Source organism: Aspergillus steynii (genome assembly GCF_002849105.1).
Source record: "Aspergillus steynii IBT 23096 chromosome Unknown P170scaffold_3, whole genome shotgun sequence".
NCBI classification, from domain to species: Eukaryota; Fungi; Ascomycota; class Eurotiomycetes; order Eurotiales; family Aspergillaceae; genus Aspergillus; species Aspergillus steynii.
Window position 1 is genome coordinate 542,070 of NW_020194400.1, and position 27,362 is coordinate 569,431.

Below are 27,362 nucleotides of genomic sequence, written 5' to 3' on the forward strand. Positions count from 1 at the left end.
TCAAACACAGGGATATTTTCTATCGAGTAGTTAACTATCCGTAGAGAATAAGTATTCTCATCCCTACCTAACATATTTATACAGAACTTTACTCTATATCTATATCTATTTATATTAAAGAGACCCCGTAGTCTATAGAAAATAGAAAGAATAAAAAGAACTAGAAAGTAAAAGTTGACATTAAAAAAAATAATTTTTCCCTTATCCCATGCCATCCTCCCGACTATCCTTCTTTTCATGACACAAAAGCGTGTACTGTGTATGGCCTATGCATGTAAATATATGTATGTATGTACAAATCCACCACTTCGATAACATCTTTTTTTTGCTTTCGCGCCCTACTACATGGGCCATGTCTGCAAGTCTTCTATCATACAGCCCTAGGTCTGAAAGTTCACTCCGTGTCGGGTTCTATATCGCTAATCTCGTCGAAGCCCTGGTCCATAGCGTCCGGGTTCAGATTCGCCACGTCGGGTTCGATTCCATCTTTATATTTGTCTTGGGCGTGAGAAACGGTGCGCCAGCCGGCGGGGTGCGACGGGTCTTTGATGTATTGGGACATGGGGAACTAAATGATAGTGGTTAGACATAAGAAAGGGAATCGCACTGAAGATGGAAGACTCACGTAATGATCGTTCTTCTTCATGGTCACCACCCACGGCACGTTGTCAAAGGTGACGGCGCGTAGGCGGAAGTACGTGTTATCCGGGATCTTTTGGACCTCTTTGACGAAGCGATCGAGGTTGGGCGTGGGAACGCCGTTGACGGCGGTGATGAAGTTGGTCGGCGAGAGGCCGTATTGGTAAGAAGGAGAGCCACGACTCCGGGCGCTCACGTAGACCTCGCTGTGCAGTTTGGAAATCTGCTGTCGCACGGCGTGATGCGGCTTCTGCAGCACGGCACCGCAGAAGACCACCGCGCGATCCGTTTCCAGATCCTCGGTGGGCACCGTCGGCACATGGATGAGCATCTCCTGACCGTTGCGCACGATCAGAGCCTCCAGCACCTCCTTGTCATACATGATGTCCAGTTCCGACACGCGCGTGATCAGCTTGCCGTCCAGGGTGAGAATGACATCGCCCTCCTGGAAGGAATCGGTGGACGCCGAGGCGAACCCGGCTGGCGGACAGTCGACCTTGCGCACCATGAAGAGCTGATGCCGCGACGGGTTGGCCTGCGTCACCTTCTGGATCCACTCCTCCGACACGCCCATGATGCGCGCCTGGCTCATCTGCACCACGTAGCTTTCCATGTTTAGGATGCGCAGCTTCGGCATCTCGCCCTGCTGGATCTTCGAGGTCACCGGCAGCAGCGACGGCGTCGCGAAGCCCAGATGATATTCCACATCCTTGTGCGACGTGGGCGTGCGCTCGCCGAGGTAGTTCAGCCAGAGCGCCTGCACGACGCCGTCTTCGCCGATCAAGACGCCGTTGGAGCACTGCCCGCTGAGACCCGTGTCGACCGTGATGGCGTCCAGGTTGATGGCGCGGTATCGCGGCGCCGAGGCGTTGGCGGGGATCGAGACGGTGGTGATATCGGTGACGGCCGTCTTGGCCACGACGATGCGGAAGTTCTGGTTGAATCCGACGAAGATGGTGTCCTGCCCCTGCTTGATGTACTCCGTGCTCAGCTTAGCGCTCTGGATGGGCGCCTGCACCAGGCTCGGGTCATACTGCACGATGGAGTAGTTCTGCAGCGGGTGCAGGAAGACCACCTTGGCGTTGACGATGATCGAGTCGGCCACGGTGATGTTGATGTCGCAGAGGTCGTAGGGCACGATGGCACGCGACACCACCACCAGGCCCTTGTCGGCGTCGATGACCAGCCCGAAGCCGGTCTTCTTGGCCTGCGGGTACCCGTCCAGCTTCAGGGGCATCGTGCACGACACGCGCACGAAGCTGCGCACGATCTCGGCGGCCGCCGGTTGGCTCACGCCGTCGAGCTGGATGAAGTCGGCCTTGCGCGGCACGGGGGGCAGTGCGGGGAGGGGGTCGGCCAGATCGGAGAAGTCCCAGAGACCGGACTCGTCGTTGCGCACCGCCAGCCGCATCTTCGGGTGCCAGTGGCGGTCGATGTACACGATGCTGGTGCCGCGAGTGTGCAGATCGCGGATGTGACGGTAGGAGATGACCACGCGCGAGCGGTCGGGGATGGTCTTCATCACCTCGACGAACTCGTCCAGGTTGCGCGTGCGCCGCTTGTCGACGGAGTCGATCAGCCATCCCGACAGGGTGTTCTCCAGCTTGAAGGAGCCGGCGGCCTCGCAGACGTACACGCCGCGCGTGGCGATGGCGTAGAGTCGCGATTGCTGGTAGGACAGGTTGTGGAACGTGCCGCCGGCCACCGTGACGAAGCGGTCGGGCGTGATCGCATGCAGGTCGCCAACCTGGCACTCGAGCTCCACATTCTGACCGCCTCGCTGCACCAGCAAACGCACCGACTGCCCGACGCTGGTATCCAGGATGTCGTCCAACCGGATGAACTGGGTCAGCAGCTCCCCGTTTACCTGCAGCAGGACGTCGCCCTCCTCGAGCTTGCCGTCGGCGGGTCCCTCGGGCAGGATGATCTCGGCCACCAGCATGCTCGTCTCCGTCGGCGCCGCCTTGCGGACGGCCGCCTCCCACTCCGAGGTCAGGCCCAGACGGCGACACTCGTCGAACGGCTTCAGGATCCACTGGGTCTGGATGGTGCCACGCGTGACCGGCTCGCCGCGGCGGATGCATTCCAGCGCGCGCCGCGGTCGATCCAGCGGCAGGAAGTAGTCGGTTGCAGCACCGTCCGCACGGCCACCAGCCTGCAGGGCAATCGCGTTGCCGTCGATGTTGACGACCGGACTGCCGGAACTGCCACCGCTAGCGGCGGCGGCGGCCTGGATATAGTTCGTGTTAAAGTCACTGTAGCCGTCTCCGTATTCGGGGGCGTTGCGGTCCAGTCGACTGATAACACCGGAGAGAATACTCAGTTTTTCACCGGCGTCGTTACCCACCACGCGAATCTCCGAACCTACGCGAGCGCCGTCCGGTTGCAGTTTCAGCTCCGTCAATTTCATGTATTTGATGGCTTTGGGGTCGAATTTCAGCAGACCGAAGTCGTGCACAGGATCCCGATAGACGGGACGAACGTCGCACTAGAAAAAAAAAAAGATTAACATGGCGCCCAAAAATAATATCAGGAATAGAAACCTACTTCCTCATGATTATCAAAGATACAATACCCCCAGAAAGGCCCCGGACAGACCACATGACGATTGGTCAGGATATACCCTCTCTCAGCATCGACCACGAACCCCGTGGCCTGACTACTCATCGACAGCTCCGTATCAAAGGAGCAGGTCTGACAGAAGTGAATCGATACCACGCTCTTGACGACCTCCTCGATGGTCGCCTGCCATTCGGGCGAATCGGCCTGGGCCGGCCCAATGGCTAGAACGCGACTGGCATCCTCCTCATCCTGAACATCGTAGACGGTGCCGTTGGCCGGAGTCGAGTCGCCAGGGGTCAGGGTCGAGTTTTCGGGCTTGAGGTGTTTGGATGGACGTTCGACGGAGGCGGCGATGGCGCTGCGCTTGCGTTTGGCGCTGGCGTCCCCGCTCAGATCCATTGTGTGTGAGAGAGATGAAGATAAAGGCGAACGCGGAATTGAGCGCGAGCGAATGGAGGAGACGAGGGAAGAGAGGGATCGGGTGGAAGTCCGACGATTGAAGCTGACGGAGGCCGATAAGCACCGGGGATTCCTCGCGAGCGGATTCAACGACGGACGGGGATTCGGGAATGCGGAAAATCCGACGGGTCGATAGACAGCAGGCGACCACGGCGGGAGAGTCACACAAGACGTCGCAGTGTCGGTAGGGGACGGGGGAAGAACCGACGACGAGGCTATCGGGGAGGAAGCGGCGACGGCAGCGGAAGAAGTAGTTGAAGAGGCGGTGGTAGGGTTTGTCGTAGCGACGGTCAAGCTCCTTCTGCACCAAGGAAGCCAGACACCAGACATTCACAAGACCCCACCGAAGAGTCTAGACGGCGAGAAAAGAGGAGAAGGTGGGGAGGAGGTGGGAAGAGCAGCAGAGAATTAATTGAAGACGAGAGAAGAAAAAAGAAAAAGAATCACGACGATTTTGAGGTCGGGCGAGGGCGGCCGCTGATTGGACCGTCGCCCTCCCTCCGCCTTGGCCGCATGACCTGCCTGAGGCGGCAATCAGGAATACACGGTTTATGAAGATCGAGAGAGACAGATGACATGGTTACATCGCTGCAGGTGGTGTGGTACTCTAATTGCATAATTTACATTTACACGCCGGTCATCCTCCATCCCTCCCTCTTCATCGCCCTCATGACTCGGCTCATGTCACCCTCCTGGTCCCGTCTGAGGACCCCGGGACAAGTACCCTCGCCGGCTTTTCCCTGCTCTCATCATAGATGGATTCCCTTTCCGGAAGTGATAGTCCTTCAGGGTGGTTGATGTCATATCTCTTCATGCTCATACTCATATCTGAGCTTGACACGTAACGGTGCAAAGGTATCACAAGGTAGGTGTTGAAAGGAGCGAATCTCCGAGAGGTCTGGGAACATTCTCTTCTGTAGAGGATGGACCCCTCGATAGATGCCTCCTTCAAGAGACTCCCGTTGCAAGCACCATCGGATGAAACCGCAAATTCTCTGACTCCAGCCGGAGCTCGAATTCTTGCGTTCAGACAACGGAATCCGTAGCCGGCGACGGACTAGGCTTGCCGTTCCCCTGCGAGGGCTGCGGGCTTTGATGCGGCGTTCCGTGCGCCGTGTGTGGGAACAGTTCGCTGAGCTTGGTATAGATGTCATTCATGGACGGCATGTGCGGCGGCGGCGTCATGATACCCGGGTTGGGCGGAGCTACGCCGCCGGATTTCTTCGCTCGGTCGGCCACGGTCGCCAGGTAGGCTAGATTGGCCTGCAACCGCCGCATGCACTCGAGGTATTCGGGACTGGGCTTTTGAGCCGGCCCCTTGGTCGCGTCGGCCGCCTGATCCGACGTGGGCGACGGGTTGTTGGTCTGGCCGTCTGGCCCACCCTGGCTGGTCGGCGGACCCCCAGCCTTGCCGGCGGCTTGCAGATTGACTACTTCTTGTAGGAGCATGGAATTGATATCGAGGAGGGCGGCGACGCGAGCCTTCTCGCGTGCCGACGCGGCGGGGGTCGGGGACGCTGCGCTGGCGGCGGCTCCCTGAGGAGCTTGCGAGGGCGGTTGCGACGGGGTTTGTTGTTGTTGTTGTTGTTGTTGTTGCTGTTGCGGGACGGGTCTTTGTTGCTGTGCGGCGGCCATGTTATTCGCCGACACGGAAGCCATGTTCTGAGAATAGGATTGCGCAGCGGTCGGAGGAAGATTGGCAGCGGAGGTGGTTTGCGGAAGAAACTGGCCCATGGAGGTCGGGACAGGTGGCTGGGCGAACGGAGGCGCTGAGAAGTTGGCGTGGGGTCCTGTTCGCGCATCCCGTTAGCGGCTGTTCACCGACCCTGAGGCGCGACTCGACGTCAGAGGGTCTCTCTTTCCCGATCCCGACCACGGATATGCATGTCTGATCAAATCGGGCCGAGGGAAGATTGGGGAGAGGAAGATGTAAACGCGCAGTCATGGACTTTGGGTATAAGACAGGAGGTGTGCGCGTCATGACGCAGGTTCAAAGAACCGAAAACAAAAGAAACAAACAAACATCAAACAAGGAAGATCCAAAGCGAAACGTCGGCCGAGTCCGAAAAAAAGAAATTGCAAAAAAGCGAAACACGAAAGACAGGGAAGACGATCGATCTGACATACCGGACGAATGTTGGGGAAAGCCGGCGGGCATGACGGCACCGCCAGGGCCGGGTTGCAGAGGCAGGCCGAGGGCTGGCTGCTGCTGCTGTTGGTGCGGCAGATGGGCAGGCGTCTTCTGCTGAGGAAAGGAGGGCATTGCGTTCGGATAGTAAGGGAATGGCTGGCCAGGTGGACTCTGCGAAGTGACGGGATAAGGGGGTTGCGGATGCAGAGGATAGCCGGGGTTGTTGGGGTCCATCCTGGTAATTTTTTGGTATGATTTTTTCCCCTCCAGGCCTGGATGCGGTGAAGAATAGGAATATATGAACGGGAATATGAATATGAATAATAATAATGACAATAATGACAATCGGCGTGGAGGATTATAATTTAAATTTAGTCAAGCACGGACGGCAGAGGAGTGGCAGTGGCAGGCAGGAATGGGCCGCAGCGAAATGTTCTGGAAGGCGAGCCAAGTGGATAAGCATGTAGCGAGAAACCAAATCAGATCGAGCGATTATAATAAAAGCACGGAGTATATAAAAAAAGGCAGGAAAAAGAAAAAAAAAGGTGTAACCCGGGACAGCCCAGAAAAAGGTAAAAGAATGGAGGCGAAAGAGCGACGGTGATTGGGCGGCGGAAGAGGCCAGCGAGACGGCGAGAGAAACTAGCGAGAGCGGCGGAAGGAAGGCAAGAGGCTCCAGAGCCACCAGGAAACGACAGGCCGATGGCGAGAGATTAAGGAGGTCGCGAGAGAGACGGAGTGGGAGAGAGAAGGAGGAAGAGATCCTCGGGCGGAAGAGCCGGTCTCTGGGCGGTGGGACGGACTGGACTTAGTCTGGAGCTACGGAGTAGGACAGTACAATATGGAGTTTATGTACGGAGTATAGCATGCTATAGTCGAGTATCTTATTTATCACTGCTACTGCTATATAGCATAGATACTACTCGGTAAAATTATTAGTTACCCATGGTTATTGTACTGCAGTTCGAGCGATGTGGCAGAACGGAGGACGATGGACCGAGACGTCGACACCTCAGGCTGCCAGGCTGCCAGGCAGCTCTCCCTTCCTCTCCCTCCCTCTCTTTCCCTCTTTCCCTCTCTCCCTCTCTCTCTCTTCCTCTCTCCAAGTCTATCCATCTCCATCAAACCAAAACAACCAACAAAAGTACCATCCCGCGGAATCCACTCCCACCACCCGCTCCACCCCGACGCTCTACGGCTCACAATCGCAACTAGATACATCACCTACCGCCACGCCATGTATCCGAGGTCATGGTGGCCGGGCCTACTCCACGGCGTCCTCCGTAGGCTACGGACTAGGGACTAGGGATCCCCGGATCCACGCCTGATACATGAACTAACTACAATGGTCATCGAGGCAACTCCGGCGGCGACTAGAGGAGTTGCCTCGATTGACTTTGCAGATCTCCCGTCGGCAGCTCGCCCGGCTCCGACTTGGGAGGTGGGACTTGGTCGGACTGCGCCTGGGAAATAATTAAGGGGTTGGGGCTTGGCTTGGCTTGTGGGTGTTGGCCACTGTCTGTAAGTCTGGCTGTGCTATTTTGTGTGTTGATACTTGTAATTCTTTGCCATCGTACCTTACTACCTACCCTAGCGATAACACAGGGAACCTCCTTAGCATGAGGATATAGTGTACCTAACCAGGTAGTTGACTACAGCTATGCGATAAAATAAAGTAGACCCGAGGTACTCCGTACTCCGTAGACAGTTAGCAGCAGGATCTACAACCTACATCCATCATACATACATCCATGCCTCACTTGCTTCTGCTTCTGCTTCTACTTCTACCTGTACATGAACATGAGTCCCCCCACAGCCGAACTATTCGCAATAGTCAGAGTTAAAACCAAAGCCGGGAGGCGACGGGGATGTCGCTTATCTTCCGGTGTCAGCAGCCATGGCCAGCAGCAAAGTACGGAGGAGGTTAACTTAGGTTTTTGCCGTGACCGTGACAGGCGGACTGACTCCTTGCCTTACCTTCTCCCTTGTGTCTAGGTAGGTAGGGGGTTAGCCTAATTAGCCACCTTTGTACGGAGTACTCCGTATGTACTCTGTAGCGTGTCTGTCACTATGTCGGGCAGGTACATGCTCTTGACTTGACCATGTTGTTTTTTGACATGGCGTGGCATGGTATGACAGGACACGACTCAGTAACAATAACTACCTAGTACCAACATACCTACCTCCTACTCCCCAAACCCCCAAGGTAACTACCTATTGGCGTAAATCCCTGAATACCTACGTCATGATAGACAGTCCCGTCCCCATCCCAGCCCTAGACTTAGTAGTGCAGAAGTGCAGAAGTGCAGAAGTACAGAAGTGCAGAAAGGCCACAAGGCAACCTTATCCAATCAAAGGACACGAACCAAGATCGGATGATCTACACTTACGCCTACCCCTACGCCGTACGTCTACAGACGCACTGCAGTTCAGTTCAGCTCAGCCAGCCATGAAGCTCGGGGACAGTAACTCAGACGCGAAGGCGAGATAGACTGAAAGGAGGGAAAGTCTAGATCGAAGGCGAGTCTATGTTCATTTTGTTTACTCCGTATCTGTGGAAGGGGTGTTTACGTTCATACTTACACCTATCTTCATATTTACGCTCATACTTATCTACCTACTTACCTACATACCCAATACTAAGCTAGTAGTATAACCACGCTTGTTAAGCAAGAGCACAAAAATGGTACCAGACTAAGTAGATAAACCAACCACCCGACATCCCACCTCTCCCTCCTTCCACCTACTCCAATCCTAGTAAGGTAGACCAGTCCTAGTACGGATAGACAAGCAGGCACCCCAAACCAGTAACCATCCAAATGCCAACCCACCACAACCCATCAACATAAACCAGAAGATACGAACGAACCAACCCCGAACCCCCAACACCCAACCCCCAACCCATGGAAACAAACCAATACTCGTACCGAGAGAATGGATCCCAGCAGCCACTCATATGCCGGAAACAGTCTCCGGCGAGGGTACCGCATCCGAGCCTCAGCCACGGTGATCGGTCATATTGGTTGGATGCAATATTGCATCGTTCTCCATCCCGTCCTACATGGATGCATATACATCGTCGGCCGTCGCTGACACATCATGTTTGGGAAGGGCTGGTGGGGAATCTCCCTATTGTTATTATTTTTTATTTTTTATTTTATTTCCATCGGTATTATTTCTATTCTCAGCCTGATATGTGAATTTTTAGAGTTTCGATCCTTCCCCCTAGTGATTCTTTTCTTTCCTTTTTTTTTTCTCTTCCCCTCTCTCACCAAGATTTTTTCCCATCACCGCATACTCCGTAGAGTCAAGAGGGGCCGTTGAGAAAGGAAAAATATCCCTGCAAAAATAGACAATACGAGGGGTTTAAATTTGCCCCGCGCTAACGGCGGACAGGATATTATCCAGGTAACCAACACCGACAGTAGACCCGGGACTTGGGGGGCGAGTATGACCGAGCCATCTGCAGGTGGCCTGGAGACCATTCGCTGGACGATCAGCGGCATGAGAAACCCTGTTCGGCTACTGCAACCACCGGATTTCCTGCGTGGAACTGGCGGAAAGACATCAATTATCGGGCTGTGATTCATCATCTGGAAAAAACGCACCGGTGGAGTCGACGGAGCATCAAAGTCCACGGACTCATGACTGCGCCCAGAGGGTCAATAAAATTCGTAATTTCTCCGGAGGCTCCGTGTTATGGGACGCGACTGGGTTGTCGCTTGTGGCGAGGTTTCAGACAGAAACTACTGCGAGAAGCAAAAATCCCTAGGAATAAATTTATCGTTAGCATAAAAAAAACAAAAACAAAAATAAAAAATAGATGGAGAGCAGGAACTTCGTTGCCTCCACATCCTTTCCATCCCGATCAACCCCCAGTTCAAGCTCAGTCAAACCCTTTGGGTCGAGAGTCTAGACTTTGCGAGTCAGTGATCGGCTCTTGACGTCTGGCCATGTGGATAACAGCTGCAATAGTTGAGTTGTTCGTCCATCAGTCAATCAAATAGAACGAAGTATGAAGCTAGGACTAGCTCCGAGCCATCTGTCCGCAACCGTTTCCCGACCTCACCTGCAGCGTTCCCTGTATTTCATTTTTCATTTTTTTTTTTCTTGTTTTTTCTTGCTCTCATTTCTTTTTTCCTCCCCCAGTTCCATTTGCCGCAGTTCCTGATTCGCTCGTCGCCGTCCTATGCCGCCCTGTTTTGGCGACCAGACGGACCGGACCACCTATGTCAATCGCAGTTTCGCCATTACATACATGCTTTCTGCATTGGCTGTGGGTGTCAGGTGGGACACGTATGGGCGGGTGGGCTATTGTCTCTGTCTCTTTTCTGTCAAAAAAAAAGGCGCCGATTTATCTGTTCATGAATTGGTTGATATTAACCGTGTTCGGAAGTAGTTAGCATTATCCCCATATGGTGGCCAGAGATGCAGGACGTCTATCAATGCCTGACACCCAATGTATCAGGTAAGGAGGCCGCGGGAGAGTATCGGGATTAGGAGAAAAATGTGGAAGGATCCAGAAAAAGGAAATATGTCCCAGAGAAGAAATGCGGACTTGAGTACCGAGATGCACCGCGATCCCCCACACGATGCGGTCCTGACCATGTTCAAACCTCATCCAGGAGCGGTTCTCAGCTCGAATATTTCCATGCACCTGTACCCTGTCACATGCCGGATTGCTTGAATGAGCCCTCCTGAGGGCGTCGATGGACGTTTTGAGGCGCAACAGGCTATTCTGAGAACAGCATTGGCCACCAAGTCATTCGGGTGCAGATAAAACAATAGGCATTGACGGTTTGAAACGTAAAAAAAACTACACACTCCCCGGCATGTATCATGCAGGTGTGATCCCAATACGACCAGATCCTGCGTTTCCGTTGTCAAGGCAGCTGATCATTGGAGGCGATACCGATGCAGAAGGGCGTTAGTTTGTACGCCCAATGCATCCGAGCGGATGGGGAGTCCCGTCAAATGTTGTGCCACATAGGGCCACGCACATTAGTGACACAGCTTTGGGCTGATCAATGTATTTTTCTTTTCTTTTCTTTCCTACCGTTCATTACGGTGTAGACTCGATTCCAGCCTAGTTGCTGTCTCCCCGAATATTTTCGTTTTTCTTTTTTTTTTTCTCTTGTCCGTTCTCCACTCCAATATTTCCCTCTTCAGGTGTTGGGATCACTCCCCGGGCCTCGATGGGTTGACGCATATAAAGTGGGTTGGGGCGTCTCGAAAAAAAGAGAGCTTTGAGCCTAGGAAGTCCCTGTAACCTTATTATTTGTGGATCCAAACATTGGCTGCTCACTTTTCCTGCATCTTTAAAAATGCTGGCTCTCGTGCCCCGTTCTTAAGGAAGTTTGCTGAAGCGTAGGTTCACTTTCTTCCGTACCTGATTGGCACCAGGAGAATTAAAAGTTAGAGTACGGCCGATCCTCAGTCTCCCCCTGGCCTTGGAAGAGCGGCCAGTGCAATTCACATTCCATGGTACTGGAACCAAGGCACGGATTCGCTGGAGCAACCGCTGACACTTCTCTTGCAGTCTCACACACCTATATCAATGGACGCGCCGCTGGACGGACAGAATTATATGCACTTCGCCCTCATCTATCTCGATGAGGGTGGCAAACTCCGCTTCGAAGCCTCACCTTCTATCGCAAGCAACTGCCAATCAGTATTGTCACCGAACGTGACCGACTCATTTCTGCGAGCCGTGGCCCTGTCGAACAAGAACGGTACCCCGAAGCTTATAGGTATGCTTGGTGATCTCCGGTATAGGACTTCCGAAGTAACAAGACAAAAACAGGCTCCCCAGGGTCGCAGTCCGATGATGCCAGAGGGAAGAGTCCCTTGTCGCCGCAGTCACCAAACCAAGGATCGAGTCGCGGGTCGTCGATGTGAGTGTTGATCCGTGCTTTGTAGATTGGCAGCGGCCTGACAAGGATAGGTTCCACGATGGCAACCCAACCAAGAGAAAGCGGGTTTCTCACGAGTGTGTCGTACCGATGAGCATTAATTGCCACCAGAAGACCATGCTTCCCATCCGGAACCGCAGTTTGTTGCGGCGGTACTATGAGAAAGCATTCGAGAGCCTGCAGCAGATCAACTGCCGGATCCTCGCCAAGGCATACATCAAGCTTGTGGAGCCTCGAAAGCAGGTCAACTTTCCCTATAACGGCCGCAAGATCATCTCGGGGACTTCGCAGCAGTTCGACCCCGAGTTGACGAAGCCGGCCTGGTGGCCATCGGGAGTCACTCACCGGGAACCCGATCACCTTCTCAAGCCAGGTAGGCTCTGGAGCATTCGAATGGGGGTTTTGGAGACTAACTTCCCTCAGAGAGAATCCGGTTGTTGGTACACATCCTGTGCGAGCTGCGAACGAGCCATGCCATCTGTGTCGACAGACTCAAGGAGGCCGACCAGTCCATTCGACGTTCGATCTCACCCCAAGAGCGCATGCCGGTGCTGGATGAAATCTATAGCGTGCGCGAAGAGGAGGAGAATTATCTCGACGGCAGGACCGGTAAGTTCTGACACCAAGAGCAACATTCAACCCATGAACGGCTCCTCACATTCCGCAGATGGTCAAGCAGTCGTCTGCGTCTCTCGAGTCCACCTCCCCGACATGGCCGATTCCCACGGCATGGGCTCATCCACGGGGAGCATGCTGAAATCGGAGATCAACCCCGTGTATAGACGAGAGGTTCCCGACATGGAATCCCACACGTCGGTCTTCCCAACCACCGGCGGCTCACCAACAAGCGACAGTGCCGAGAAACGCCGGAAAGAGAGCAGCAAGCTCAATCACAGCCTGCCTGCCACCTGGGACCACTGTGTTCCCCCATCGCTCCCATCTCTGAGCAACCCCAAGCGAGCCCGCGACAGCGACAGCTCGTACCCCGTGGACATCTCGAATCCCCCCCTGTTCCACCACGACACCCCTACCTCGATGCCATTGGACAGTCAGACCTTTCCGCTCAGGTATTACAACGAACCTCATCTCAATCACCACCACAGCCAGTCGCAACAGACCCTTCCGGTCCTTGGACTCTCCGGGACGGAGCTGGGAGGGTGTCCTCAACCATACTATTTTAATTATTAGACCACATCTCCTTTGTTTCACTTTCCTTTGTTTCATCTCAAATCTTTCAGCGTTTTGATCTCCTTTGTTATTTTTTCTTTTGTTCAGCAGGGTCGAAGGCGCGACGGGAGCGTTGATTAACGGCAACCAGGGAAACACAACACCACACACCACACAACACAATACTTAAGTTTCGGTTCTTCAGGAAAGGAAACTCGAAAAGAAGATAATCCACGGGAGTCCGGGGCTGTATATATCTCATCATATATCTGGAAGGGAGTCGGGCGTGCCAGCAGGGCTATTTATGTGCGAAAGGCGCAATGACCTAGAGAAGGATCCCACCTAGTCATCTAATATCAAATAATGAGGCGTTTCAACAGACATGTGAGGAATAAGTTTGGTCAATTCGCGACGTAAGGGGGAGCAGAGAAGCGATCCAGGAAGCCTGACCGACTGACGCAGAGGGCGAAGGGGGGAAGAAAGAGAGGAGAAACGAAGAGGAGAAAAAAGAGGGTGAGAGCGAGACTTCCGAATCGGTCCACGTACAGCAAGCGACCCCGAAAGTGGGAATCCGGCACGCTTCGGTCGATCCTGCGAGGGAGATCTCTCCTACATATGATATCCAGACGGGAGGTCCGTGGAAAGGATGGGTTCGGATTGATAACTGTTCACTAATAATATACACAAGGTTTGAAATATGGACGGAGAATTGAAAAAACAGGTTTCTGCTAATAACCTGCACGCACAGCCCGACGGGTCGGTAGCACAGCGATGGGGAAATGGGGAAAAAAGGGCAAAAGGCCCATTTACAGGCACTGCGAGTACCAGTCGTTCTGCTTCGTGCAAGTCGAGCCGCTAACGCAGGTGGTAGGACCGGTCCAGTTGTTACCGCCACACTGTTCCCATTTTCCCGCAACGCCCGTCGAGGTGGTCTGGGGCGCAGAGACGGTGCTGGAGCTCTTGGTCGACGAAGGAGCGGCGACGGTGGTGCTGGTGCTGGTGCTGGTGGGCGCAGAAGAAGACGAAGAGGTCGTGGTTTCAGACGCGCTTCCTCCCAGGCCCTTGAGGAGACCGGTATAGGCAGGCTTCTTGTTCAGGTCCTCATCCCAGGGCAAAGCGGCACCCTGGCCGGGGAAAGTGCTGGGAACCCAGGAGTACTTGTCAGTCCAGTCCCAGATGGTGAATCCCACACACTTGGGGGTGTCGACGCAGGCCTCAATGAGGTTCTGGTAGTCGGTCGACTGCTGGGCCAGCTTGGCGTCGGTGGCGGGGGTCGCCATGCGAACGTCGATTTCAGTGTAGGCCACTTCGACGCCGAGCGCGGTGTAGGTCTTCAAAGTGCTGGCTAGGTCCTTCTTGCCGGGGGTGTTGCCGACGGTGAAGTGACCCTGGAGACCGACTCCGTCGATCTTCACGCCGTACGACTGGATCAGCTTGACGATCTTCAGGGCCCCGCTGGCCTTGTTGCCGGCCCATTCGATGTTATAATCGTTGTAGTACAGTTTCACGTCGGAGTCGGCGGCGGCAGCGGCGGCAAATGCAATCGGAAGATAAGCTTCACCGATGGTCTTGTAGAAAACGTTGTCGCGGTAAGAGCCGTCCTCATTGAGCGCTGGAGAGTGAGTGGATTAGAGATGCGATATTTTCGATAAGTTGGGACCGATTGCATACCTTCATTGACAACGTCCCAGGCATAGCATCGGCCCTTGTAGTGCTTGACAACGTTGGTGATATGGTTCTTCAGGGCCGCAGTCAACGTCGCGTTGGTCCAAGATCCACTGGTGACTATAAGATGTCAGAACTGCTCAAGCAACTAGACTTCAAGATTACATACCCCAGTTGGGCAGCTGCTGGTGCCAGACCAGGTTGTGGCATCGCAGCACTTGGTCGTTGGCATCAGCCAAGTCCGCAATGACATCGCCCTTTGCAAAGCTGAAGGTGTTCTGAGAAGGTTCGGTCGCGTCCCACTATGCACCATATTAGTCTCGATGTATAGATTTAAAGGTGTGGAAAATTGGACCTACCTTCATCGAGTTGCCAGGCGTGATCTGACCGAAATCATTGGTGTTGTTCAACTGAGTCACATACGGAACATCTGTGAGCTCAGGGTTATCGGTGGCCGTGCCGAAGTAGTTCAGTCCCTTCGCAACAGCAGCCTGATGAAGACCAGCAGCAGAGGCCCTTTTCAAGTCAGTATCTTGCGAACTCTAGCGCATCTGGAGGGATACGGGAACGAACAGCTGGGGAAGAGCGCCGACAGCCAGAGCTGCGGTGATAGAAGGAAGGTAAACCATGATGACGATCTGCTATGATATCCCGACGAAGATCACGGACCGATGTAGCAAAAGAAACAAGCCTGAGACAAGCAGGGGGTGTTCACAGCTCTTATAACAGCTCCGCTTCTCCTAGGTCCATTTATCCAAGGAGAAGAAGCCGAGTAAATCCAGGACCACCTGTTCCATGTCGCTGAGTTTCACCCGTTCGGATGAACGCTCGAAAAGAAAGGTCCAATCTCCGGGAATAGCGCTGCTGGAAATTAGCTTGCCAGTTTAGCGCTCGTCCGTGCCCGATCGGTCCTAGATGGTTCGCTGGACCATTGCCAGTGGAAAGCTGACCCCTTGTTCGTCAAGGCTAATGGAGTTTAGGCTGAACCAACCAGATGGGGCGAACAGGAATAGCGGAGATTCTTCATCCGCCAACGGGTGTCAAGTGGGTCGGCAGATATTGCTGGTTTGGGACTAATTGAGGCCGCAGACCAGCGCTGTGATTAACCTGCGACACCCGAGGTTACAAGGCACCAGGACTGATTCAGACCCTCATAAACCGATCAATGCCAGTAGTGGGTCCTTTGGTAAGACATGCTATTTACGGGTACGGGTATATTGCGGTTGCTGCTGCCTTCAAGACTGATTCTGTCATGCCATGATGCACGAACTGTGTCTGCATTAAGCTTCATATCCGGTTTCACGGAGGGAGTTCCGAAGCCCCGCATCGGCCCATGACAGTCAGCAGAGGCTGGGTGCTAGTGGATATTGCTTATGGCCGGATCAGTCACGGATTTGCAGATTGCTGAGGGTTGGATCAATGCCATTCGTGGTCTATATACAGGAGGCGTTCTTCACATCGGTATCCGGCCCATACATCCGGCAGTTCAATTGGAAAATGGTATCTTAACCATTCTTCTCAGGAAGTTGAAGCCGAGCCGAGCATTAAAAAAGCCCATTGGTGGCCATGAGAGGGTGAAGAAATCTCAATGTCTGCTGACATTCGTGTGGCTGCTTTCATGATGAACCGACCAAGTCGGGACTGTCATGACCGGCGGACACTGCCGTGGCTTCGGTCGCAGGACGATTTACCCTGGAATACCTACGGCAAATCGTCTCCTTCCTGGGTTGACAAGAGGGAGAGCTTGCAGGTTGGTCAAAGACAGCTCAGCTATCCTTGCGGGCCTTCATTTCCGCAATGAATTTGCCCGTCTTGGAAGTGGGCACGACGTAGATTCGAACCAGTTCGTCAACAACCTCCACCTTGCCTCCGCTGAGGATCTGCAAGAGCGGAAGCTTTTTCCCGGCCTTGATCAACCCGCCCGTGACGGTCTCCATGAAGCACTCTACGCCGCCAATGGTATACTCCTTCTTGGTGTCCCACGGCAAGGGGAAGATGTATTCCATGTGATCCTCGATAGCAGTCAACTCGGAGAACGACTTGATGAAGTCGGACTGCGCATCCATGTGGTATAGGAACACGGCGGGGAATTCAAGGCTGCTCTCCGGCGAGAGAGGATCGGGCGTGAGACGAATGCCGACATCTTCCATCTCCGGGGGCTGCTCAGTCTTGCGGGTTCTGATCTGTCGCGCTTTCAAGGCGGTGCTCAGCATCTGGTTTTCCTTGCGCAGCTTCTCGGCTTCGGCCTTCTTTCTGGCCGCGATGCGCTCCAACGCCGCCTTGCGCTCGCCAACCTTTTTCCCGATCGTCTGAATCGACTTGTTATCCGGATCGAGAGCAAGTCCACGGTTCACAACATCCTCCGCCTCGGGGATCTTGTCGAGCATGAACAGCGCCATGGAGGAGCGGTAGAAGGCCTTGACGTTCTTCGGGTTGAGTTTGAGGGTGGAGGCGCAATCGAGCGTCGTAGAGCGATAGTTACCTGGAGTCGTAAATCAGCACGGTGCGTCTAGCATATGCGACCGGAATTTCCCTACCCAGTTCCAGATTGCACAAAGCGCGGTTGATATACGAAGCCTCTTCCACCTGGCGCTTGATTTTCTCTTCCTCCTTCGGATCCTCCGGCTTATCCCACTTGTCTTCCTTGGCCATCAAGACAGCGATCGCCTTGCTGTAGAACTCCTTCGCATCAATCCACCTCTTCTCCTTGGCGGCCTCGTTTCCCTGCTCGCGATAATTCTGCGCCACCTCGCCGCGCGTTCCCTCGTTCTGCATCGCCTGGATAGCATCCAGCATGATATTCTCTCCGTCTGCGAACCGTTAGCATATCCATCCCTGCGATCCTGCACCCACCAGACCCAGAAGAGGGAGGAAGTCAAATCTCACTCTCATCGCCCGCCTTATTAATATCCGTCATGAACAGCGGCGTCTTGTTCAACATGTCGGCCAGCTCGTCGGTAGTATGCGACCGCACGGAAGCCATGTTCTGCGACATCTTCGGGGCCAACGGATCCTTCTGCTCCATCTCCCTCATGCGCTCCTCGTTGATGGGGAAACTGGGCTCATCGTCGGTGACGGGGAGGGGGGCTTCGGGCTCGGGCTCGGGCACCTGCTTGTTGAGATCGATGGACTCGTCGAAGTCATCGGGGAGTTCTTCGATTCGCGACATGATGCCGGCTGAGTGAGGGACTGGGACTGGGTCTGCGTTGGGTGGTTGTCACGGCGAAGATTGATTGATCATCGAGAAATCCGATAAAGACGGGCAAACAGTGCAAACAGGAGGGGTAGGGTTAGCCCTGCGCATTACCCGTTTGGGCAGTCTGTTGATGCATTTGATTCCAGATATTATCGTCATCCTTTCACTATTGCAGATGCATCTTGATCTCTTTCGTGTCTACACAGTTCCTTTATCGGGGAGCATGTCGTGGTGGAATGACACAACCTGCCGTCGGACATGACAGCCCCGCATTGCGACCAGAAAGGACCTACTATACGACTGGACCATGAGACTATAGCCCCTTGAGCACTCTCCAGACTAGCCTTCGACGTCCTACTGCGTAGACATGACAGACACGCCAAGTGCAGATCCCCATCCATGAATAGCGTTCGGCGCAACGCCGTACCCCAACCTCCCCGTTCCCCGCATTCTCGGGCTGATGGCCGATATCCGAGTAGCCTGCATGGCCAGTATAAGACGCCATCAGAATCCAGGGTCAATCGCCCAACCAAGCACCCAACAAACAGCTAGATACTGACCACCATGACGGGAAAAACATACAACATCCTCATCCTCCCGGGCGACGGCATCGGCCCCGAAATCATGACCGAAGCCACCAAAGTCCTGGACGCATTCACCTCGCCAACTCTCCGCTTCAACCTCCGCCAGGAACTCATCGGCGGATGCAGTATCGACGTGCACGGGAAACCGATCACAGAGGCCGTAAAGCAGGCTGCATTGGCTTCCGACGCGGTGCTTTTCGCCGCCGTCGGTGGCCCGAAATGGGACCATGCGCGGCGCGGATTAGACGGGCCCGAGGGCGGCCTACTGCAGCTGCGTAAGGCCATGGATATCTATGCGAACCTGAGGCCTTGTTCGGCGGATTCGCCGAGCCGTGCTGTATCGAGGCAGTTTACGCCGTTTCGCGATGAGATTATCGAGGGGGTGGATTTCGTGGTGGTGAGGGAGAATTGCGGAGGCGCTTATTTTGGACGGAAGGTGGAGGAGGATGAGTATGGTAGGATATAGCCCCATTTTCTCTGAGAGTATTCAGCATGGGAGCGAAATGCACTGGATGATGGAGATTAACAATCCCCCAGCAATGGACGAATGGGGCTACTCGACCCCCGAAATCCAACGCATCGCGCGCCTGTCCGCCGAAATCGCACTGCGCCACGATCCCCCATGGCCGGTGATTTCGCTCGACAAGGCTAATGTGCTCGCTTCGTCGCGGCTCTGGCGCCGCGTTGTTGAGAAAACCATCACCACCGAATACCCACAGGTTAAGCTGGTGCATCAGCTGGCGGACTCGGCGTCGTTGATCCTGGCGACGAACCCGCGCGCCCTGAACGGCGTCCTCCTGGCTGATAATACCTTTGGCGATATGATTTCCGACCAGGCGGGCTCGATCATCGGCACGTTGGGTGTGTTGCCTAGTGCTAGCTTGGATGGGTTGCCGGGTGAAGGGAGGAAGACGAATGGGCTGTATGAGCCGACGCATGGGTCTGCGCCGACGTGAGTATTCTGCCCCTTTCAATGCTCCTTGGATTGCTGTGTCTGGATAGAGTCCTCGCTTTGAACCCCACGGTTTGATCTATCTATAATTAGCCCCAAACTAACCAGTCCAAACAGCATCGCGGGTAAAAACATCGCCAACCCCGTCGCCATGATCCTATGCGTGGCGCTCATGTTCCGCTACTCGCTGAACATGGAGACCGAGGCGCGACGGGTGGAAGACGCCGTGCGAACGGTGCTGGATGCAGGCATCCGGACGCCGGATCTGGGAGGCAAGGCGGGGACTAAGGAGGTGGGAGATGCGATTGTAAGTGCTTTAAGATCAGGGAGGGGCAAGCGTTTGTCTGGGCTTTGAGTGGACATTTGGATTTCTTTGGGTCGGATTAGCGTTTGAGGTGGTTGGATGCATGCATGTTTGTATGCAGCGTATGGTTGGTGGAGATTCCTGCAATCGACTAAGGTTGCCTGGTGGACTGCATTTGGGATTCTGCTGTCATTGCTCTATTTTTGCTATTTTATTATTGCACATTTCAAGTACATTCGCAAACAGTTGATATGCAGGACCATGGTACATACATTACAACCTATAGCTCGTCATCTGGGTGAGGACAGATATGATGCCATATTCTTTCAACCACAGCATATCAAATAAAGAACCAAGAACTGATAAATGGGCAGACAATCAGATAGCAATCAAAGTAGACTGCTATCAAACGCCCACTCAATCTACTTCCCGCATAAAAGAGCCCATTCGAACCATTCTAGAATCCAAACTCCTTCTCTCATCTATCTCCCTCCTCATCTACCCTCAACCTCCCTCATAAGCAGTCTACACTATACACATCTTACCTCCTCAACATACCTCATCCAAAAAACCCACCACCACCCAAAATGCCCCTCCACCATAGCCCAAAAGTGCCCTCCCACTGGACCACCCTCCTCACCTCAACCCCAACTCCAACCACCAGAACCCAAGACCAAGACCAAAACACCCTGAGCAACCTCACCTCCGCATCCAAAACGCGCCTCCTCCAGCACATCGCCTCCGACATCACCACCGCGCTAATCCAGATCTCCAAACACCTGGACACCGGGACGCTGAGCTCGCGCCACACGCGTCCCATCGAGGACATGATCGGGGTGATAACGGGGACGGAGCAAGCGCATCGACGGGGTCTGGAGCGGAGGGTGCGGCGGATGGAGGCGCGCGAGAAACGAAGGCTGAAGCGGTGGAGGGGCGAGAGGCGGTGGATGAGGAAGTGTTTTGCGGGATTGCTGGGGAAGGCGACGGAGGTGAGTGGGAGGTGGAGGGAGAGGGTGAGGTATCTGAGGGATGGGAGGAGGTTGTCTCGCTTTTAGATTTGGATTACTGTGTTTTTGTAAAGGGATTGGAGTATGCTATGGTTCTTGACTTAGGCTATTCAGGTGTTACTTGTTAGACGGGGTTTAGTATTGAGTGTAGACTTAGGGGTATCTCAGTCTTGTTGTTGTAGATATCTATATGAATATTACGGTGAAGAATCATTGATGAGTACCATAATTATCCACTGTCTTTAGATAGCTGACTGGATTGCAAATTTCGTCAGCACCATTAGCCATCTTCATGCTTCAGGTAAATCTGGTCCAACGGGTTTGTAAGCACCGAACCACAGTTCAACATCTTCACATGTGGATCAACCGCAGGCCAGTCACACAAGCGACAATATCAGCGGCGGAACAGTGGCAACAACCTTAAAAACCATGTGCTCGGTCCATCCTGTGATGCTAGTTGTTGGTCCCTGATCCAGATATGACCGAAACGTAATGTCTGGAGTCTAATTCGAGGCCTAGTTATCGGAAAACTAGTCTAAGACCAAATGCTGAGCAATCCGGAATCGATGGTGTCAGGCCGAGATAATCGCCAACGATAACGGGAACCCAGGTTCCGAGGTAACTTTTCGCATTAAGCGGCTTTTGGGCGGGATATCCCCAGGCGAAAACCAGACCCTGAGTGACGCAAATTTAGAACAAATGTGATGTGCCAACTCCAAGTGTTTTTTCCGAGTCCCGAATTAGTCAGGAACATCCATGTTGCCGGTGACTTGTATGCAGCAGTTTTGCAGAGAATTCTGTAGGGAGGCTTAGTGTAAACCAGATAGAAGAGATATGAAAAACTCCGGTCTTTTTATCGACATTGCAACAAAACCTACCCCGTCCTCCGTAGGCGATGGCGATAGCCGTCAGAGTACCCAGGGCGAATGGACCTCGGCATCTGGATGTCGGCCAAATGTCCAGAATATTGATTCGGCACCGCGGATCCACTCTTGCCTCTCTTCATGTGGAAGCAGATGGCAACGCCCCCGAATTGAAAGACTTCTCACTCCCTCATATTTCCCTTCCCCGGACTCTCCGTCATTCTCCTTTCCCTTCATTGACTTGCTGGCTGCTTTGACTCGCAAACGTAGTCGTGCTGAAATTTCCTGCACTTACCCCTTCTCCGACCCACACTATCCGAGCCACTTTACCCCGGACGAAATATCGGCCGAGATGAGCAACCCGGGGGATTACAGCGCCGTGCGACGCGACATTGTCGCTCAACTGAAGAAGCCGGATTATGATGATGGCAGCGCCGGGCCTGTTTTCGTCCGTTTGGCATGGTATGTTTTTTCCTTCATTTTTTTGGCCGATTATCCGTTGTCGATGCCCTGGCAGTCGTTCAAATCCGAGTTGCCACTGACAGACTCTTCCTCCAGGCACTCCGCAGGTACCTACGACGCTGAATCCGACACTGGCGGTACCAATGGCGCCGGTATGCGATACGAAGCGGAGGGAGGCGATCCCGCCAACGCGGGTCTCCAACACGGACGAGCCTTCCTGGAGCCGGTGAAGGAAAAGAACCCCTGGATCACATATTCGGACCTGTGGACGCTAGCCGGCGTGGTGGCCGTCGAAGAGATGGGTGGCCCCAAGGTTGCCTGGAAGCCCGGCCGAACCGATCTGGTCGACGACTCGAAGGTGCCACCCCGGGGCCGGTTGCCCGACGGAGCCCAGGGCGCCGACCACCTCCGATTTATCTTCTACCGCATGGGATTCAACGACCAGGAGATCGTGGCGCTGGCCGGTGGACATAATCTGGGACGGTGCCATATGGATCGCAGCGGATTCGAGGGTCCCTGGGTGAACAACCCGACTCGGTTCTCGAATCAGTTCTTCAAGCTGCTTCTCAAGCTGGAGTGGAAGCCGCGGACGCTGTCGAACGGCGTGCAGCAGTTCAATTATGTGGATCCCGATGCCGACGAGGATGACGAGCCGTTGATGATGCTGCCGACCGATATCTCGTTGATCATCGACCCGTCGTTCCGGCCATGGGTGGAGCGATATGCGGAGGATAAGGATCTGTTCTTTGATCACTTCGCTAAGGTGTTCGCCAAGCTGATCGAGCTGGGAATTCGGCGCGACGAGAAGGGCGTCATTGTCAACACGGACAACGTCAAGGGCGGATACGTGTCCGCAGCAAAGAAGAGCAACACCGCCACTGGGCCGCCGAAGAATGAGGGTGGATGTCCTCGAGCCCAGGGAGGGTGTCCTCGGGCTCGCCTATAGTGTATATTTGGCTTTGATGAATGTTAATTGTAGATAGAAGTCCGGTCTGAGAAAGGCCCTGTTTATTAGATTTAGAACCGGTTTATTTCGAATACCAAGCATAGTTTCTGATTCAATCAGTCCAGTTCATTCAAGTTGATGAAAATAGTAGATAATATCAATTATAATGAAGAAAGAGAGATGAAATTAGACAGTAAGAAGGGACTAAAGAAGGACGAAAGAAAGGAGAGAGGAAGAGGAAAGCCGGGGAAGCGTGAAATGCGGGGAAAACAACGGGGCCGTCCGCCCTGACTTATGGCTGCCCCGTCATTGGCCAGAGGGCGTGTCGATGGTCCTGCAGGGATGCGTTGGATTAATCTATTGCCGACTGGCGATGGTTACCCTCGGTTAGAGAGACTGTTCCTCTGTCTTTCATGTTCGTTTGATTGAGGTGGGATCAATCGCATCTTCATTGCACTTGAACCCATCCGTATGAAAGCTCCCAAGTCTATCATTAAGTATCCAAAGCATTTGACCTATAATACAACTGAACAAAACAAAACTAAAGGTATATACTATTGCCAATACAGAGCGCAGAATGGAAAAGAAAAGAAAATAAAGTAAAAAGAAAAAAAGAAATAAGAACTACCAGCCCTCGGGAGTCTGAAGGCGAGGCGAAGGCCTTCGGTTACCCGGAGCCCTGTTAGCCTGCTTTTTCTTCTTGAACCTTTGAAACTTCTTCCTCTTGTTATTCCTTTTTCGGTCGGGTGACTCCCGTTTTCGCTTTCTATCGTTGCGTTGACCTGTCCATCGGTGTGCGTTCTGTGTCGCAGAACGAGCTGGTTCTGACCCGTTTGTGCTTCCTCGCCCTGAGTGTGAACGTGACGGCGGATCCGACAAGGGCGGCGGCGGCGTCTGAACTTGCGTGAATTGTTGAAACGGCTGAGGCTGGTTCATATTAGCTGGCCAGGTTTGTGGAACTCCATACATATTGTTCGTGTTCGATTGTGGATTGAGATAGCTGGCGGTGCCGTTTTCTTTCATCGCATAGTAAAGCTGCATGGCCGCGTTGTAATAGTCGCTCATGTAGTTTTGCGTCGTGTAATTGACGCCGTACTTCTGCAGCAGTTCTGCGTCAGAGGAAGGCAGATAGCTTTGTCCTGCAAGGTCCGAAGCCGGAAGATCAGATGCTGGAAGTTCAGGCTGAGACACCAGATCCTGCATAGCAGGGGCCTGAAAATCGAGCATACTTTCAGGCTCCTCAAACCCCATTTTCTCATTCTCAAGACCAAGCGAGTTTATTTGGGCTGATTGAAACGGTTCCATGGGCGGTGAAACAGGATATTTCTCAATACGAGGAGTCGGAGGACTCGAGTATAGAGCGGCATCATCCATGGGTGAGTCCTGCATACCAAAAGGATAGCTTTGTTCGGAAAGAGGGCTGGCGAGGCGATTGACCGGAAGCTCGAGATTGAAATAATCAGCGCTTGGGAAAACCCACTGACCAGGGTGGTCTGAGGTGGAATACTCCAGGATACCATTGGATGAGGTCCAGGGGCCAATTTCATTGGCAAGAAGCCTCTTGTCCTCTACAGCTTCTACCATTGATCCTACCGACCTCATCACTGTATTGAGAACCTGGGAGCTGACGTTGTCCACCCGTTCGTAGAACACTAAGGGGATGGTCTTTCCAGCCCACCAATCGTAGGGGACTCTCTCGCTCGGGTGACCATACGACAGGCCTCCGACAATGACCCCGAAGTTTTTGGCCCCGTCGTACATACGGACCTCGCCGCGGTCAATCTCGCCGGGGCGATTGTCGGCCCAGAAGACTCGGAAGTTGTCCTTGTTCTCGTATATCCCGCCCACCCAGCGGTATGTGACCGAGATTCGCTTTTCGAATGTCTCAACTTCGAACGTGAGATCCTGCGTGTGTTTCGTCACAGGGACTCCAGGATCAACCATGACAACTAAGCGGGCAGGAAGGCTTTCAAACGTTCGCCAGCGGGTTATGGCGTCGGGAGTATCGCAGACGTCGCAATCGAGTTGCAACTTTGGAGCAAATTCCCGCTCCAGGCGGCTCTGCATCGTGACATCCCCTTGAGTCTCCCACGGGACTTCAGATGGCTGCATGACTGAGCTTTTCCATGGCCCCGTGGTTTCACCGAGGTCATTGCCGGGATTGCACTCGCACTGACGAATTTGATCGTAGTGGGTGAACTGGAATTGGGCGAAGTTGGCCGTCGCTTTGGTCCAAACTTCCTGCACCCAGGGGATACCCCCTATCCAGGCTTCGGGCATGCTATCACTCACCACATCCCAGAAATGATCTCGTAGTGTTTCGCTCTGTCCAGGGAAACACAGATCCCAGTCCACCTCGGTCGCGGCGATCAATCCCCGTTCTAGGGGGGTGAACTGCGCCTGCCAATCTTTCTTGCAACGATCTATTACCGTGGACCCAGCATCAAGCAATTTGGCGGCGACGATAACACAATCGATAGTGCATGTGTTCCACAGGCCCACGGGACCGCGGCCTCGGTATGGATAGTCACGTCCATCGGGGTGCAGTACCATCTCATCGGTGTCACGGTTCCAGGCAATTCTCACTTGAGACGTCGCGGGAACCTTCCTTTCAATGGTCTTCAGTAGGGCTTGTTCGTTGGTCGCCACTAGGCAGGGCTGTTCAGCCGAAGTAGCTGTGTGGTGTCGTTCGAGGTCTGCATTTGCAAGTTTCATAACAATTCGCTGGACTATCTCGACGACATTTTTAGCCGGTAATGACCGTGCGGTATGTCTTTCCGGTTGAGGCACGCTGGCGCTGCTATAGTGACTGCGTGCCGACCGAAGTGGACTCTTAGTATTTGCGACCACCTGAGCCTGCTCCTGTTCTTTCTCCTGCTCATCTTCCTGTTCCTGTTCTTCATCCTCATCCTCGGTGGCATCGAGATCAATTGGCCCGCCAGAAACTGGGTAAGACATCTGCTCGAGATGACTATCGGGTATTGACTCTGGAGCGTCACTCGGCCTCTTGAATCGTGACCTCAGCGCTTTGTTGCCTGTTGGTGGTTGAGGATAATATCTGCTAATGGGAACGCGTTCGATTTCAATAGTATGTGAGAGCAACCGGGGGCCCGCATCTCTGGAAAAGTCCGCGAACTCGTCAAACGATGTCGGCCGATGGTCGGGCTCCATGTGATAAAATAGCTTCCATAGAGCTCTTAGAAGCTTCTCGATTGTTGCACGCTTGGCCAGTCCCATGTCGATTCCCCAGCTCTGATGATTCACTATTGCCTCCAAGCGCGGCTTCGGGAATCGACGAGCGCGCATGTTAACCTGCACAGTCTCCCCCAGAAACTGCCAGTTTCCCGGAGGATCGGCCAGGTCATCGAGGTTCAATTTGGGATATTCGAGAACCGGGGAGGGAGGCGGCGACTCATCGTCGCTGAATAGGCTGGAAGGCATGTTCTGTCTTGACACGAAGAATGCTCAAAACCCCTTTCTCTTTCAACACAATAAGTGTGGGTGATAAGGAGATGTTCGATTTTCCAGGGGAGGGCTCAAGTCTAAGACCCCCAATTGACCGGGGCAATGAGTTTAATAAATGCCCGGGGGGTAGCACTGCTGTCGACGCCTATCTTCCATGACATCAGCCACAAAGAAAACCCGATCATGCATGCGTGTACTATTTTAGTGGACAAGATCGAATTAATTCGATTTGGTAGGGTGGTCATTGGAACCACGGGCTCGAAGCTGGTCCATCCTTGCTTTTCTTTGAGACTCGATTGTCTCATCTTCAGCCCTAGTCATCTTCCATCCAGGGATCGTAAGTTGTCAAAGAGAGGTCAAATGAAGAAGGCTCTGAAGATATCCATTCTTTGTCTTCAGAAAATTCCACAATGAGCTGCAGATGTGTTCGAGCTAAAAATGACTCCGAGTTCAGGAAAGGGCCAATCTCATGTGAAAGAAAAACCAGCAACAGAAAATCTGATCAAAGAATCAGAGTTGCCCAATAGACAATCTCAGTGACGTCTGCCGACCCATGGTCAACTGCTGATACGAGGATAGTGAGAACCTGGGTGCGAGCATTCATTGTCTGATCTAACCACTGGGTCAAACTCGTCAAAGAGTCTTTTTGACAAAGAGTGTAGCAGAACTCGAACACCGAGACATGATCAAAGGATCTATGACCGGGATGAATAGTCCTGAATCATGGTACCCCCTGAGGCGGTGGCCTTCACAGCTTTTAATTTTGAACATCTCAGCTCGCATCAGAAGACAATACGACAGCCAGGAACTAGATGATAAACTTAATGATTTGAGGTGACTGAGATGGTCGAGATGGTCGAGATGTGGTAGTGCAGGAAGGAAGAATCCGCCGCAAGTGTTCTGCATACCAGACAAAATGAATCACGTGCCAGTTTCTTCGTCTCCGCGAACATCTTGATAGCATGAGGACATCACCTGGTCCACTTACTCGGTTCTCGCTCACTCCATTATAACGCTAACTCTGTCCACGCGAAGAGGGAGGGGATCC

At 53.5% G+C, this 27,362-nt stretch overlaps 9 protein-coding genes across 9 annotated transcripts; 4 read left to right on the plus strand and 5 right to left on the minus strand.

Moving 5' to 3' along the window:
- Positions 1-394: 394 nt before the first annotated feature.
- P170DRAFT_354698 (putative nuclear serine protease HtrA2/Nma111) lies at positions 395-3,600 on the minus strand (the record flags this gene model as incomplete). The annotated part of the gene is made up of 3 exons (XM_024844049.1): positions 395-568; positions 626-3,127; positions 3,187-3,600. 3 exons carry the CDS (start codon positions 3,598-3,600, stop codon positions 395-397), a joined length of 3,090 nt encoding a protein of 1,029 aa, XP_024705362.1.
- Positions 3,601-4,686: 1,086 nt separating this feature from the next.
- P170DRAFT_354194 (uncharacterized protein) lies at positions 4,687-6,025 on the minus strand (the record flags this gene model as incomplete). The annotated part of the gene is made up of 2 exons (XM_024844014.1): positions 4,687-5,450; positions 5,788-6,025. The coding sequence occupies 2 exons, from the start codon at positions 6,023-6,025 to the stop codon at positions 4,687-4,689; spliced, it is 1,002 nt and encodes a 333-aa protein (XP_024705363.1).
- Positions 6,026-10,993: 4,968 nt separating this feature from the next.
- Positions 10,994-13,315, plus strand: P170DRAFT_404792 (DUF2841 domain-containing protein). Its single transcript, XM_024846549.1, has 5 exons — positions 10,994-11,541; positions 11,595-11,685; positions 11,736-12,076; positions 12,127-12,312; positions 12,371-13,315. Exons 1-5 carry the CDS (start codon positions 11,349-11,351, stop codon positions 12,889-12,891), a joined length of 1,332 nt encoding a protein of 443 aa, XP_024705364.1. The 5' UTR covers positions 10,994-11,348; the 3' UTR covers positions 12,892-13,315.
- A 361-nt stretch (positions 13,316-13,676) lies between these two features.
- P170DRAFT_355932 (putative endo-1,4-beta-xylanase) lies at positions 13,677-15,164 on the minus strand (the record flags this gene model as incomplete). Its single annotated transcript, XM_024844115.1, has 6 exons — positions 13,677-13,802; positions 13,854-14,482; positions 14,542-14,655; positions 14,705-14,837; positions 14,895-15,051; positions 15,109-15,164. 6 exons carry the CDS (start codon positions 15,162-15,164, stop codon positions 13,677-13,679), a joined length of 1,215 nt encoding a protein of 404 aa, XP_024705365.1.
- Positions 15,165-16,112: 948 nt separating this feature from the next.
- P170DRAFT_135456 (HSP70/90 family co-chaperone CNS1) lies at positions 16,113-17,018 on the minus strand. The gene has a single exon (XM_024842438.1). It carries the CDS (start codon positions 16,932-16,934, stop codon positions 16,302-16,304), a length of 633 nt encoding a protein of 210 aa, XP_024705366.1. The 5' UTR covers positions 16,935-17,018; the 3' UTR covers positions 16,113-16,301.
- Positions 17,019-18,295: 1,277 nt separating this feature from the next.
- Positions 18,296-19,633, plus strand: P170DRAFT_404800 (3-isopropylmalate dehydrogenase; the record flags this gene model as incomplete). Its single annotated transcript, XM_024846550.1, has 3 exons — positions 18,296-18,770; positions 18,853-19,267; positions 19,385-19,633. The coding sequence occupies 3 exons, from the start codon at positions 18,296-18,298 to the stop codon at positions 19,620-19,622; spliced, it is 1,128 nt and encodes a 375-aa protein (XP_024705367.1). The 3' UTR covers positions 19,623-19,633.
- A 525-nt stretch (positions 19,634-20,158) lies between these two features.
- On the plus strand, positions 20,159-20,626 carry P170DRAFT_473640 (uncharacterized protein; the record flags this gene model as incomplete). Its single annotated transcript, XM_024853071.1, has 1 exon — positions 20,159-20,626. One exon carries the CDS (start codon positions 20,159-20,161, stop codon positions 20,624-20,626), a length of 468 nt encoding a protein of 155 aa, XP_024705368.1.
- Positions 20,627-21,642: 1,016 nt separating this feature from the next.
- Positions 21,643-22,948, plus strand: P170DRAFT_435281 (peroxidase). Its single transcript, XM_024848904.1, has 2 exons — positions 21,643-21,903; positions 22,000-22,948. Exons 1-2 carry the CDS (start codon positions 21,794-21,796, stop codon positions 22,847-22,849), a joined length of 960 nt encoding a protein of 319 aa, XP_024705369.1. The 5' UTR covers positions 21,643-21,793; the 3' UTR covers positions 22,850-22,948.
- Positions 22,949-24,379: 1,431 nt separating this feature from the next.
- Positions 24,380-26,290, minus strand: P170DRAFT_404805 (uncharacterized protein; the record flags this gene model as incomplete). The annotated part of the gene is made up of 1 exon (XM_024846551.1): positions 24,380-26,290. A coding segment is annotated over one exon (1,911 nt), but the record flags the coding sequence as incomplete, so codon positions are not given.
- Between the last annotated feature and the right edge of the window lie 1,072 nt (positions 26,291-27,362).

What these genes read in the sequence shown, in the direction of transcription:
- P170DRAFT_404792 (XM_024846549.1), top strand. Translation starts at nt 11,349, where the DNA reads ATGGACGCGCCGCTGGACGGACAGAATTATATGCACTTCGCCCTCATC. An exon ending in CGGTACCCCGAAGCTTATAG is followed by an intron (nt 11,542 to 11,594) that starts GTATGCTTGGTG and finishes AGACAAAAACAG; the next exon opens with GCTCCCCAGGGTCGCAGTCC. An exon ending in CGATCACCTTCTCAAGCCAG is followed by an intron (nt 12,077 to 12,126) that starts GTAGGCTCTGGA and finishes AACTTCCCTCAG; the next exon opens with AGAGAATCCGGTTGTTGGTA.
- P170DRAFT_135456 (XM_024842438.1), bottom strand. Translation starts at nt 16,934, where the DNA reads ATGGCGCTGTTCATGCTCGACAAGATCCCCGAGGCGGAGGATGTTGTG.
- P170DRAFT_435281 (XM_024848904.1), top strand. Translation starts at nt 21,794, where the DNA reads ATGAGCAACCCGGGGGATTACAGCGCCGTGCGACGCGACATTGTCGCT. An exon ending in GTTTTCGTCCGTTTGGCATG is followed by an intron (nt 21,904 to 21,999) that starts GTATGTTTTTTC and finishes CTCTTCCTCCAG; the next exon opens with GCACTCCGCAGGTACCTACG.